Source organism: Mercenaria mercenaria, chromosome 12, assembly GCF_021730395.1.
Source record: "Mercenaria mercenaria strain notata chromosome 12, MADL_Memer_1, whole genome shotgun sequence".
In the NCBI taxonomy this organism is placed as follows: domain Eukaryota; kingdom Metazoa; phylum Mollusca; class Bivalvia; order Venerida; family Veneridae; genus Mercenaria; species Mercenaria mercenaria.
In genome coordinates this window covers 32,557,710-32,572,626 of record NC_069372.1, presented here as the reverse complement: position 1 = coordinate 32,572,626, position 14,917 = coordinate 32,557,710, and the positions used below count along the sequence as shown (strand labels likewise).

The window sequence follows — 14,917 nt, the reverse complement described above, 5'->3', positions numbered from 1 at the left end:
CTTCCCTTTTACGTTACTAAAAATAGGTTATTTTTAGTAACTTTTGTATTATTGGCCGTAGGGAAAAACCGAGACCACTTTTCTGTGGTACAACATGGATGGTACCTCCTATTTGTAGGTGTATTTTGACATATCTGTACCTTGTAAGAATTTTTATTTTCTTTTTGGTTAAATTTCTTCCCTTTGTTGTTACTGTCCTTTGGACTTAGATATTTTTTCTGAGGACCTTCTTGTCCTCAAGTGCAATGATAACAGGTGAGCGATATAGGGCCATCATGGCCCTCTTGTTTTATTTTCATTTATAATTTTCCATCAATATTTATAATCAACATGTGAAATTTTGTTTCTTCGCCTGTTCCCCCGTACTCCCACCCCGTTAAAAAATAAATATATACATATATCTCTATATATATACATATATATATTTCCATTCCTTTTTTTTTTTAAATGTTCAAACCTTCAACATGTTAAGTTGTGACTGCACAAACCTTGCCCTCAGCCATGTTCAAGATATCTTACTTGATTGTGTTCTCTTAAAGGTCCATTACTAAGGGAAAGTGAGTTGGCAATTTTTTTCATAGCCAGTGCATAGACATCTGCAAGACACTAAATAATGAAGATTGGCAGGTCAAAATTTACAGAAGGTCTTTGGAACTCAAAGAAATGTATGTGTATTATGTTGAAATTTCAATGAATCGACAGAATGACCCCCCAGGTCTTTTTAACTTTCTTCATACTTCATAGAAAAATAATTGTACATATACTGCGATTTATTTCGAATTTCTACATACCAACTTTCATTTTCTAATAAAATGAAATAGTTTCTGTGCTTTTTAAAAGAAATTAAAATGTTCACTTTCCTTAGTATTGGACCTTTAAGGACATCTGTTCTTTTAAGTTCAAATGTACATGTTAAACAGTAACATCTGGTGCCAAACCACTCAAAGACAATATTTCATTCCAGTTAAACTTCAAGCGCACATTTCAATAACTGCATTTAATTTTAAAAGCTAAGCTTATTACAGTACGCATATCCCATTCAAAATAAATTCTTTAGTCAAGATCAAAGTATCATACATTTATTATGTACTCTTTAATTAAACATTTGTTTTCTGTTAAATTGATTTTGATTAATGAAATTATTTCTTCTTATTAACATCCTTAACTTTTTGCCGGACATATTTTTTTGCCATTCCTCACCACAAACCCTTTCGGTGGGGAATACCAATTCATCGAATTTGCTTGTTATAATAGTCTCTGTCAGTTGGCAGGAGTACATAAATCTGTCAAGTATTTGGCTGAATTGTGGTCCTTTTTGGACTAGGAAATTCATTTAGTTTTCTTACAAGTCCCTTATTTTGTCAAAACTATCTGACAATTTGCTTTGAAACTCTGAACTCTTGTTTATTATAACAGTCCCTATCAGTATCAAGAGTACATGAATCTGTCCAGTATTTTTGCTGAATTATGGCCCTTTTTGGATTAGTTTTCGTACATGTCCTTATTTTGTCAAAACTATTTAACATGATTATGTGGCTTTGAAACTTTGAATATACTTGATCTACTGATCTTGGGTTGTGAGCTCAATCCACAGGCATGGCGTATGTTCTCAGTGACAATTTGGTAAAAGACATTGTGTCTTAAATCATTCATCCTTCACCTTTGATTCATACATATGGGGAAGTTGGCAGTTACTTGTGGAGAACAGGTTCAATATGGCCCTTTATTAAGTTTTTCTTTATGTATATGGAAAAATTTTGTCCGCGCTATTTCTCAGCAATTATTTGCCAGATTTCCATCAAACCTTGTAATTATTATCAGTACCAATCCTAGTTGTGCATGTGCGATGTGGGTTCCATTTGGATGATTTTTCACATAGATATGGCCCTTCATTAATTTTTTCTTTACCTGTTAAATGAATTACCTATTAAATGAATTATTCTTTGTTGAATAAATACTACTTTTCAATAACACTGTTTTATTTGTACATGAGCAAAAATAAGTATTTTTATGCCCCCCTTCGAAGAAGGAGGGGTATATTGTTTGCAGATGTCTGTCGGTCGGTCGGTCGGAATGTAGACCAATCCGTTTCCGGATGATAACTCAAGAACCCTTGGGCCTAAGGTCATGAAAGTTGATAGGAAGGTTGATCATCACCAGCAGATGACCCCTATTGATTTTGAGATCTGTATGTCAAAGGTCAAGGTCACAGTGACCCTGAACAGTTAAACGGTTTCCGGATGATAAGTCAATAACACTTAGGCCTATGATCATGAAAGTTGATAGGGAGGTTGGTCATGACCAGCAGATGACCCCTATTGATTCTGAGGTTAGTATGTCAAAGTTCAAGGTCACAGTGACCCTGAACAGTTAAACGGTTTCTGGATGATAACTCAAGAACGCTTGGGCCTAGGATCATGAAAGTTGATAGGGAGGTTGGGCATGACCAGCAGGTGACCCCTATTGATTTTGAGGTCAGTATGTCAAAGGTCAAGGTCACAGTGATCAGGAACAGTAAAATGGTTTCTGGGCAATAACTCAAGAACGCTTGGGCCTAGTATCAGGAAAAGTGATGGGAGGTTGGTCATGACTAGCAGATGACCCATATAGATTTTAAGGTCATTAGGTTAAAGGTCAAGGTCACATTGGCCAGGAAGAGTTAAATGGTTTCTGGACGATAACTTGAGAACGCTTAGGCCAAGGGTCATGAAAGATGATAGAGATGTTTATCATGACCAGCAGATGACCCCAATCGATTTTGAGGTCATTAGGCCAAAGGTCAAGGTTACAGTGACCCTGAACAGAACGCTTGGGCCTAGGATCATGAAACTTAATAGGGAGGTTGATCATGACCAGCAGATGACACCTGTTGATTTTTAGGTCAATAGGTTAACGGTTAAGGTCAGATTGAACCAGAACAGTAGAACTTTTGATTACAGTGAGCATATAATTTCTGTCCGTTGTGCAATTACTGAATGCATCAAGGGGGGCATTTCGTGTTCGAAGAGCTCTTGTTTTAACAGTAATGAAAAATTACACAAAATGTATCATTTAGTCGTCACATTAAAAATGTGGCAACTATTCTTTGCATCAAAAGTCTTTGTCTACTTACTGAATGTCTTTGTGTGTGTTTTAGTGTCATTATCCCAATGTGCAAGGGTTGTGTATAGATTTCCCATGCAAGGTACTGCCATGTTGCTCTAAGGTGACATATTGACAATACAGTATCCAACTGTAAATACGTTACATGCTAAACACATTTGATAACATTGTTTGGAGGTATTTACACTCTGTGATTAAAGCACACGTCTTTCACAAGGGAATATTTTTAATTCATTGATTAACATATCATATTTCTATTTTTTCTTTATGGTGTATATTTAATACTTGTTCAGTGTATAGCAATGGGGCGACATGGTTTGTTTGGTCATTAATGGAGTAGAATTTTTTCAAATATAGGAAGGTAAAGAATTTTACAACAAATAATGATGACAGTAATGAATAATTGCCTTAACTAAGCAAAAATGATACAGAAAGTGGAGAGTAAGACATGGCTTTAATTTATTCAATATTATTAACACTATTGCTCCAAAAATATATTAATGATTAATGGTTAATAATTATTGAACTGTCATTCATTAAAAATGTGCAGAAAAGAAATTGATCTGTTAAAAATTCTTTTTTAGTATAATTTGATTTTCTGTGTAATTTACATTAATGTCTTTTTCAGACTGAAACATGCAGGTTGGGCGCACAGTGCACTGAACTAATGTAGAAATCAATGGATTATTGATAGGAAAATCCTTGTCATAGAGGAGTAATCTTAACACCAATTTTGAGCACACTTCAGTTATAGACCTACAACTTCAAGCAGGTAAATAAGGTATATAATCTTCTCCAAGTTTTAATTCAGGCCATTGAAAAGTAAATAAATTAAACAGCTAAACATACATTTTCCTATAAATTGAAGTAATAGTATTATTGGTAATGAATTAACTTGTTTAATCATAATGGAGATTTAATTGAAAACCATTTGGTAAATCGTGTTAGGAGAACGAGTGACTTTAAAAGACAGTCAATAAACAATGGTGAATAGATTGATCGAAGTTGTACCCGACTTAAATATACTGTATCTGGATTATAAATATTGACCTGTATTGAATCAGTCATATCTGTTCTTGGGGCATGAAGGGATCATTTCTGCTTAAACAACTCTCTATGCACGTTTATTGAAATTGCTTATGAAATTTATTAGTGTTTTTGGGCAATCTGCAGATATGATGGAGTGTTAGATTTGGAGAGAGAACAAAGAGGACACATACTTCAATATATCGTAGGTAGACGAGATGTTTACGTATATCAGTGATTTCTGACATGCTCATACAACAAGTGTGAGTTTATCTAAAAAAATAAAGGAGTAAAAATGAGCAGTACTGGACGTAAAGGAAGGACTGTTAGACCCTTAGGGGCAGTTCGTCAACCCATGCAGGCACCGTTAGAGAGAGTTGGTCGTATCCCGGCTTTCAGCTACAATAAAGCTGTACATCATGACTATGAGCTACAAGGAAATGCTATGCAGGTAAACAAGATCACATTTAATTATTCTGGTCCTATGATTTCAACATGGTAACTATATAATACTAGCAATTTGTGACAGATAAAACATTTTCCAGGGCAAGCTGTATTCAAATGTACCCATCAATTTAAACATGCTCATCTCTGTCAGCAGGGTAATGTGAGGTATTTTAATGTAATGGTTTGTCTTAGTTTATCATCCATCATCTGCCTTCCATCACTCTCTCAAAAAAAGTTTAAATGAACCAAATAGTATCATAACTGCAAGACATAAGTTTAAAAAGTTTAAATAACATACTTGTATTTGGATTTGTTCCAAGGTAAAACTATTGCAGTGCCTCGACTTTCTAAGCCTATTATGTTTTTAGAAGCTTAATTACCTTACAGTTTAGTATTTTTGTCTTAAAGCAGGTCATTGGATCGCTGTCTCTATGATTACATATACACATTAAAAGATATTTTTGAAAGACTTATTGGTCAGATGGACTGTCATTGATCAAAATTTCCTGTTCAAGATTTTAACTTGACTTCAGGAATTCCAACTGACTAGTCAGAGAGCTGCATTTAGTACCTGCCAGTTTCCACTTGGGTAAAAAGAAGCATTTTTACAGTGAGCATAATATATGATTTTGGACATAAATATCACGCTATTTCAGAAATCAAAAATATCTTCAATTTGACAAAAAACATCAACTAATACTTAAAAAAACTTTGATAGAGAATTTCTACAAAAAGTATGTGGCATAACAACATGATTGGACACAGTGAAATATGTGAACATGACCCCTTTCTATACAGAACTTGCAGATTGCAGTGTTGGAAAACCTGGTTTTCATAATTATTATGGTTGACCTCAGTCTTGTTCCATTTATTAATAATTAGAGCATGGGCAATAATTTGGACATTTATGTAACTGATAATCTAACTTCAAAAAGATGTAGTGAAGGTAGCTATATCTCTTGATTCAGAAACTATTTCAGAATATAGGCCTTTCAAATACAGGATTCTGATTATATTTGAGGAAAGTTAAAAAATGAAATAGATGTTTTATCTAAGGAATATATTTTTCCTAGCAGTAGAATAAAAAGACATCAGTGCAACTAATAGTACATGTATGAAAGAAACTTGGGGTTTGTAAGCCAATTTTCCAGTACACAAGCATGGTTTAAAAGAGGCAGCTCGGTGTAGATTGTGTATATATTTAACATGTCAGTAAAATAATCACTTGCATGTAAAATAATCACTTACATGTGTTTTTTTCCCAAATTATTCACACTAACACCACACATGTTTGATGACGTTTTACCCACTTACCATTAGAATTGTATAAATTGTCCCACACCAGTCATGATAAATAATGTCCTAATTGTAAACTGCCTTTTTTTCAGAAAGTGCTTCTTGAAAACGTAGCATGCCTTTAAACATTCTGACCAAGTTTGGTGAACATTGCATAAGAACTGCTCAAGTTAATGAGCAGTTTTTAAGCAGACACTGACAATTTTTGCAATCAATTTTGAGTAGCTTAAGGGCCATAACTCAAGGTCAACTTGGACTGTATGGCTTACTGTCACACATTACCTAGATATTATGCCCATAAACTTTCTGACCAAGTTATTGAACAGACATTGCCAGTTTTCACAATTTGAGTAATACTTAATCAATAACTGTGGAGCCACTAGGATTATCTAACTGGTTGTCGAACTTTGCCGAGATAATATGCCTTTTATTAAGTTTTAATATTCTGACATAGTTTCATGAACATTGGGTAAGAACTTGACCCTGCCTGTCTGCGGCATGTGATCCCACAATACATTGTATCTCGTGGGATGTTTCCTATGAGAACAGTTTCTTATGGCATTTCACATTTTACAAACCTTAGTTGGCATCTTACCAAGGTGTACACAAAAAAATTTGTTTGTTCTAATTTCCAGCTTTTCTGATGATGCTGTTTTTTCATGTAAATATCTGTATCACAGTGTTTAAAAACTGTATGTTGTAATAACATTACGTTTCACAGATTTTCGAAGTTATTGGACAACTATAAATACATTTGTCACAGTGTTTAATACGAAAATGACTTGCATCATATATGAGTAGAATGTTCGTTGCTATGGGCGGTTTATCCTAGTTGTGAATTAACTTATTCAGAAAAGCAGTTTTTATTTATATAATATTTGTTATCTTGAGGATAATATTGATCTCATAAGAGAAAAAGTCTGATTTATTTTTGCAAGTCCCTCTTATTTCCTCTTTAAATAGTGAATATGAATGGTAAAGTTTGGTTAGAATAAACTTGCCTGATTTTATTTATAGGTGCCACCTCCAAAAGAGGAGAAAGAAAAAGAAGAGCCCAAAGTTCCTAAAACACCAGTAAAGTCTGGGAAATCTGATTCTGGTTCCAGTACTAAATCACAGACGCCAGAAAATACAGTAGATAAAAAGGAACTTTCAGATGCAAAGGTAATTTGCCCTATTTTGAAATACAGTATTTTGAAAAAAATTCTCTTACTTTTATGGCAAACTTAGTGGTAACAAGCACAAAAAAGAAACTCTTTATTTCATTTTTCAAAAATGTTCAGTTAGAAGACATTATATGATAGTTCTTGTGAATACTATGAAAGTTGCTATGGTCATGAACTAATAGGTTTTCTTGAGATACATAATAACAAGTTTTCAAAAGAAAATGTATTAGTGTTCACCATTTGTTGCTTGATCAATATTCAGTTGGACAGAAATAATCAATAAATTAATGGAACTGTAATTTCCTGTTTGATGAAGAAAGATACTTCATTATATGTAATGATGGCATTTAATTGAAGCAGTTAGCAGGGGCTGATCCAGTACTTTATGTAAGAGGAGGCAGAGCTTTCTAGATGTTAAATATGCTCCATTGAAATGTTTATGCATTCTGTGTAAAAGGACGTAAAATGGTTTCTTCTCAATATTAACTTCTCAACTGGGTCATTCTTGGACATACAGTGGTCAAAGTGAGAACTTGAAAAAGTCTTTTCAGAAATTCCTGGCTTGATTTTATAGTAATTTCACACAAATGTGCCTTAGGTAACCTCTAACAATAGTTTTTTGATGATTAAAGGCGTACGCTAGAATTCCCTGTATATGAGATGGGTGAAAATTTTCCCAATAACAGAATTTCTTTAAACTTCGGATATTGAAGGACAATCATCTAAGAAACAAAAAAATGCAATAAAAATCATAGGTCACCGGATTCGAAAAAGAGTTATCTGCCCTTGAAAACGTCATTTTTGGGGGAAATGCCGATTTCAAGGGCAGATAACTCTTTTTCGATACCGGTGACCTATGATTTTTATCGCATTTTTTTGTTTCTTTGATGATTGTCCTTCAATATCCAAAGTTTGAAGAAATTCTGTTATTGGGAAAATTTTCGCACCAAATTCTAGCATACGTCCTTAAAAAAATCATGTCCACCAAACTGTAGCCCACTTTTAAGATAGTTTCACACAAGATTGTTCTATTTAATCAGATGCACACTTTTCCATGTATGGGCCGTTCCATGATAAAACCTGTATTAGTGACAAAAAATCAAAATTGAGGTAACAAAATTTTTCTGAAGAATATTCTTTTACCTTTCAGATCTGAAAATTTGAAGTAAGTCACCGAAGGCATTTTTAGATGTGACGTTAGGAATGTCATAAAAGCAATATGATGTCGTCAAGCATGTTGTGTATTTTTCAAGTCATTATGATTAATACAACAAATTATGCTTATCACTTACTAAACATCATACATTTGAACATTAATGAACAGCTTAAAGTGATTTTGCTGAAAAATAACTTAACTGTATATTTTTGGTTCCATCACCGGCCTTTTATCTATACACCTCTGTATTTTCATGATGCATGGGTACCTTGGAATTTCCATTGCCATGAAGACACAAATAACATTTATTTGTAAAATATGCTGGATTTTCCCTTGGAAATTTTGATAGGGAGTCATAATGACCCCTTTATGTTTGACTTTGGGAGTCATTTTCAATTTCAAGGGGTCATTTTTGTAACTTGTTAAAAAAAACCGAATAGATAATGAAATAACAAATCCAAGAGAAAACACTGTAACTAGTTGTGTTACATGACGCCGGGTTTTTTAACACTACTACCGGTAATTACTATTATTCAACTTGTCTTTTATAATTTCAGCTTTTTTTTCACATTTTTCTTAAAATCAGACTACAGTTTCAACCATTTGGGTTCATCTGCGTGACTGCCGAGTAAGTGTAGTGTTGAGAAAATTTTTGCAGCCCGATACGAGTGATAATACAAGGCCGGCATTTCATCTTGCCGTTTAATGTTTGTAGATTCAGTTTCGGTTTCGGTTTCGTTTGAGGATGAGGCAGTGACAGGGCTTTCCTCACATGTAGAAGACAGAAAACACGTCATCTTTTGTTAGTGAGCCATTTTTGTCGAATGGTTTACCGTATAAAGAGATGCAGAGGTTTATCTGATAATTAAATCTAGAACGCAGTCTACCTTACTACTTCGTACCTACGTGCAAATCGGAACTTACTTTACAATATTAAGTACGAAAATTTGCGACACCATTATTTTGACCAGTAGTTTAGTTGCGCCATCAACGACAGTTCAGAATTAATTTGAGGAATTGCAATTTGAATTTGAATTTGTCAGTAACGTATTACATACTTTTCTGTGCAATAGTAGAATTTGATTTTGTCTTAGATAACGTTATTACAATATACTTTTTTTCTAGTTTCTGCATGAAGTAAGAAAAACAAAAATTTTCCGGTATTTTAAACTTCTTATTATGCAATAATCATTTCATGTCAGTAATACAAGTTTTCTCATTGAACAGCCCATTTTTAGCTCATCTGATTTTTTGAAAAAAAATGATGAGTTATTGTCATCACTTGAGCAGTTGTCGGCGTCGGCGTCTGCGTCGGCGTTGCCTGGTTAAGTTTTATGTTTAGGTCACTTTTCTCCTAAACTGTCAAAGCTATTGCTTTGAAACTTGGAATACTTGTTCACCATCATAAGCTGACCTGTATAGCAAGAAACATAACTCCATTTGCTTTTTGCACAGATTTATGGCCCCTTTTGTACTTAGAAAATATCAGTTTCTTGGTTAAGTTTTATGTTTAGGTCAACTTTCTCCTAAACTATCAAAGCTTTTGCTTTGAAACTTGGAATACTTGTTCACCATCATAAGCAGCACCCTGTACATCAAGAAACATAACTCCATCTTGCTTTTTGCAAGAATTATTGCCCCTTTTGGCTTACAAAATCAGTTTTCTTGGTTAAGTTTTATGTTTAGGTCAGCTTTTATCCTAAACTATCAAAGCTATTCCTTTAAAACTTGCAACACTTGTTCACCATCATAAGCTGACCCTGTACAGCAAGAAACATAACTCCATCCTGCTTTTTGCAAGATTTATGGCCCCTTTTGGACTTAGAAAATATCAGATTTCTTGGTTAAGTTTTATGTTTAGGTCAACTTTTTCTCTTAAACTATTAAAGCTATTGCTTTAAAACTTGCAACAGTTTTTCACCATCATAAGTGGACACTGTGCATCAAGAAACATAACTCTATCCTGCTTTTTGCAAGAGTGATGGCCCTTTTTAGACATAGAAAATCATGGGTAGGACAATATTTCTATTATACAAAAAAAATCAGATGAGCGTCAGCACCCGCAAGGCGGTGCTCTTGTTATTATGTATATACTGGAAACTTCTAAACTCTTCTGTCAGAAACTGTACGCACAATTATAAAATAATTTTAGAAAGATGTTACTTTGGTGTGCTTTACCAGGAGTAGCCAATTAATGTGATTTGTCAAAAACATGGCCAAAAATAAAAAGTCTTCAAACATCTTCCCTAAACTCTTTGCTTGAATTTAAAAAAGTTGGATTAATTAATTGCAAACTTTAAAAGGATATAATCCAACTAAATCTGTAATTAATGACTGTCATACATTAACTGGGCTTTTAAGTGCATATGACCTTATGTATACATATCTCACAGCAGATCAAATTCACTTACAACTTCAGCCTGAAGGTTTGTATTAAAATTATTTTAATTTTATAGTGGTGGTGTATTTCAGCACAATAAAGCACTTCAGCAGTGTTTGTAGCAACTTCCAGCATCAACTTGTTCTCTTAAACAGCTTGGTAACTACAGGCCAGACTCACACCAAACTTGGTCTGCAGTGTTTGTAGCAACTTCCAGCATCAACTTGTTCTCTTAAACAGCTTGGTAACTACAGGCCAGACTCACATCAAACTTGGTCTGCAGTGTTTGTAGCAACTTCCAGCATCAACTTGTTCTCTAAACAACTTGGTTACTACATGCCAGACTCACACCAAATTTGGTCTGCAGTGTTTGTAGCAACTTCCAGCATCAACTTGGTCTCTCAAACAACTTGGTAACTACATGCCAGGCTCTTTTGCTGTTATAGCTAACATGATTTTCAAATTCAGATTATCTGACACTGTAGATGAAAACTGACATAAAATTAGAAAAAAATAGGTAAAATAGAGAAGCTTCCACACCAAACTTGGTCTGCAGTGTTTTTAGCAACTTCCAGCATCAACTTGTTCTCTTAAACATCTTGGTAACTACTTGCCAGACTCACACCAAACTTGGTCTGCAGTGTTTGTAGCAACTTCCAGCATCAACTTGTTCTCTTAAACAACTTGGTAACTACTTGCCAGACTCACACCAAACTTAGTCTGCAGTGTTTGTAGCAACTTCCAGAATCAACTGGGTCTCTTAAACAAGTTGAAAACTACATGCCAGACTCACACCAAACTTGGTCTGCAGTGTTTTTAGCAACTTCCAGCATCAACTTGTTCTCTTAAACCACTTGGTTACTACATGCCAGACTCACACCAAATTTGGTCTACAGTGTTTGTAGCAACTTCCAGCATCAACTTGTTTTCTTAAACAACTTGGTTACTACATGCCAGACTCACACCACACTTGGTCTACAGTGTTTTTAGCAACTTCCAGCATCAACTTGTTCTCTTAAACAACTTGGTAGCTACAGGCCAGACTCACACTAAACTTGGTCTGCAGTGTTTGTAGCAACTTCTAGCATCAACTTGTTTTCTTAAACAAGTTGGTTCTTAAACAAGTTGGTAACTACTTGCCAGACTCACACCAAAATTGGTCTGCAATGTTTGTAGCAACTTCCAGCATCAGCTTGTTCTCTTAAACAACTTGGTAACTACATGCCAGACTCACACCCTGCAGTGTTTGTAGTAACTTCCAGCATCAACTTGTTCTCTTCAACAGCTTGGTAACTACAGGCCAGACTCAGACCAAACTTGGTTTGCAGTGTTTGTAGCAACTTCCAGCATCAACTTGTTCTCTTAAACAACTTGGTAACTACAGGCCAGACTCACACCAAACTTGGTCTGCAGTGTTTGTAGCAACTTCCAGCATCAACTTGTTTTCTTAAACAACTTGGTCACTACATGCCAGACTCACACCAAACTTGGTCTGCAGTGTTCGTAGCAACTTCCAGCATCAACTTGTTCTCTTAAACAACTTGGTAACTACATGCCAGGCTCTTTTGCTGTTATAACTAACATGATTTTCAAACACTGTAGATGAAAACTGACATAAAATTAGAAAAAAATAGGTAAAATAGAGAAGCTTTAAAAGTACTGCAGCATTACCAGTAAAGGACCTAATATATTTATGTCAATATCAGGGATAAGGGTCTTCTGTTTCATAAATCTGTCATCACTTCAAACAAATGGGGTTAAGTATTTAAGATAAAAGTTTAAATCTGTTTCCACCTTGGCAATTGTAAATATGATATAGAATTTTTAAAATAGTGTTATCCTTTGAAATGCTCATAAAATGTCAGATATGATAGAAACAAACCTTTGCATTGACATCTTGATAATATATAAGTTGAAGACACCATTTCTTTTTCTGAGTTAGTTTTGTTATCACATATACAAGTTAAAACTTTAAAAAAAACACCTTTATTTGTACCTATTTACTGTATTACACTATATTGAAACTGTTCCATCAGAGTTTTTGAAATTTTTGGTTATTAAGATTCTGAGTAGAAAAATGTTTTTGAGATGGTGAGGTGTGGTGGGTGACAGTTATGTATGTTCTATATAAGCAATCAACATTAGCATTTTGATTGTTTTTCATAAATCAAAATTTTAAGTACTATCTCTATGCCATAGGGTGGTGGTGCATGCATAACTTTCATCAGGTTCTCTTCAGAAACTTCAGAGTTATTTCCCTTGTACTTGTTTCCAAATCAGTATATTCCCACCATCAGTGGATCTTCATGAAACTTTATACTCTCATCACTATTGGATGGTGGTGCATGCACATCTTTCTCATGAACTGTTGGATGGATCAGTATCAGACTTGATCTTTAGCATCATGATGAGGTCTTCTCCCTTATTTATTTAAATGGAGGCAATTGGCCACTATTATGGGCTGTTAGAGCTCAAATTAGAAAAAAACTTTTAACCCTTAGCCTGCTGCAGGCGAATTTAACAGCCTTTGCAAACAGCCTGGAACCAGATCAGACGCCGATTAAATCGCGTTGATCAGTTCCAACCTGTTCTACTCTGACAATATTTCTTCCAATTTTGAGCAAATTGAATGAACTTTACAATTTTAGCAACGACATTTCCAGCAGACAACAATTTATCTAGCATGCTAAAGGTTAAATAACTTTTACTCAAGAACTGCTTGATGGATCTTCATCAAACTTGATCTATAGCATCATTATAAGGTTTTCTCTCATACTTAATTAAAAAAGGACACTTGTCCCCTATTATGGGCCACTTGAGCTAAAAGTTGAAATACCTTTTAATGATTTCCTCTCATGAACTGTTCAGATGAGGGAGCTTGGCCCTTTTTAGGGGATTGTTGAACTAAAAATAGAATTACCTCTAAACTTCTAGACTTTTTCTCATGAATTGCTTAGCCCCTTTTAGGAGCCACTAGAGACTTTTTAACAACTTTGTCTCATGAATGGCTTGATGGATCTTTACCAAACTTAGTCTTTAGCATCATTTTGAGGTGCTTTCACAATTTTTAGCTCATCTGATTTTTGAAAAAAAATCTACAAGGTTTTGTCGTCATTTGATCGTCGGCGTTGGCTTTGGTTAAAAGTTTTGTTTAGGTCCACCTTTTCTCAAACACTGTAAGAGCTACAGCTTTGAAACTTTGCACACTTGTTTACCATCATTAGGGGACTATGTAGGCAAAGAACCATAACTCTGATATGCATTTTGTCAGATTCGATCTCCAGTCACCTACCAAGAATGTGAAAAATGGTACCCTTTGCTCCCTTAACATGCTCAGCATTATACAGATAGAAGAGGCTTTTCTTTCAAGCTCGTAATCTCTGATGAATGAAATGTGGAGACTGATGTCTTAATTGGTAGAATTTGTTTCTGGATTCACCTTAAATTAATTAGTGTAAAAAACAGTAATTTTGTGTCAGATATAGGATCCGATCTATGTACTATTTTCCTGCTGATTATACATGTAATGGGGAGCAACCATCTGACATGTTGTAAGCGATGAGTGTCGATAAATATTTCTGGTAAAATCAAGCAAATTCTCACATCATTAAATTACATTTGAATGAATTTCTAAAAGTTTAAAACATGTTAAATTAACAATTTTCATGAAATTTAATCGACAGCGGGTCGCAAACTAACTTTTTTACAAAGCTAAGCTTGTATTAATATCATATCATATCATGCATTCCAAATAATCAATGTGTTTTCTTTTAAGCCATGTTCTAGGTGTAGCTATCTTAAGGTAAACTTCAGCACTGGTGATAAGTTGTCTTTCTGTTTGGATTGATTTTGTTATTTCTTTCACAGTTTTCTTAGATCGTTTTTTTTTTTGTAAATGGATGAAACATGAAGTTTGAATTAAATGCATTTAGTACCAATAGAAATTTTTGATACATTTAAACATTTTATATTATTACAGAATGGATTCGACTCAATTTGTTGTCTGGTATCATCATCCACATCTGGGATATTAATGTTATGTAATCACAGGTACAAAGTATATGGGGGCTGTGTTGGAGTCGGCAAGTCTGTCTGTCTGTCCTTTTACATGTCTGCTCCAAGTCTTAGATTTTCATAAAACTGACATCAGTTGTGTACCTCATTAATACATCATGCAGAGCCCAAAACCCAGGTCACTCCAACAAAGGTCAAGATTAAACTAGGAGATCAAAGTTGAATGAGCTTAACTTTGTGTCCACCGTGTATCTCTAAACCAGTAGAAAGATTTTTTAAAATAATCATCATATATCTATCCATCAAGACCACATGCAGAGCACACAACAT

At 34.5% G+C, this 14,917-nt stretch overlaps 1 protein-coding gene across 8 annotated transcripts in view; it reads left to right on the top strand.

Moving 5' to 3' along the window:
- LOC123533214 (uncharacterized protein PF3D7_1120000-like) overlaps window positions 1-14,917 on the top strand; it is a 47,919-nt gene that overhangs the window by 12,774 nt on the left and 20,228 nt on the right. For 2 of the 8 annotated variants that reach the window (XM_053519567.1, XM_053519570.1), the window contains exons 2-6: window positions 3,731-3,874; window positions 4,276-4,579; window positions 6,889-7,035; window positions 10,587-10,619; window positions 14,349-14,375. In XM_053519567.1, coding sequence (XP_053375542.1) covers window positions 4,424-4,579; window positions 6,889-7,035; window positions 10,587-10,619; window positions 14,349-14,375 — 363 coding nt within the window. In that variant the 5' untranslated portion in view covers window positions 3,731-3,874; window positions 4,276-4,423. Of the gene's footprint in view, window positions 1-3,341; window positions 3,544-3,730; window positions 3,884-4,275; window positions 4,580-6,888; window positions 7,036-10,586; window positions 10,620-14,348; window positions 14,376-14,917 lie in introns of those variants that run through there. The other 6 variants (XM_053519571.1, XM_053519569.1, XM_053519568.1 and 3 more) reach the window with 6 other exon arrangements.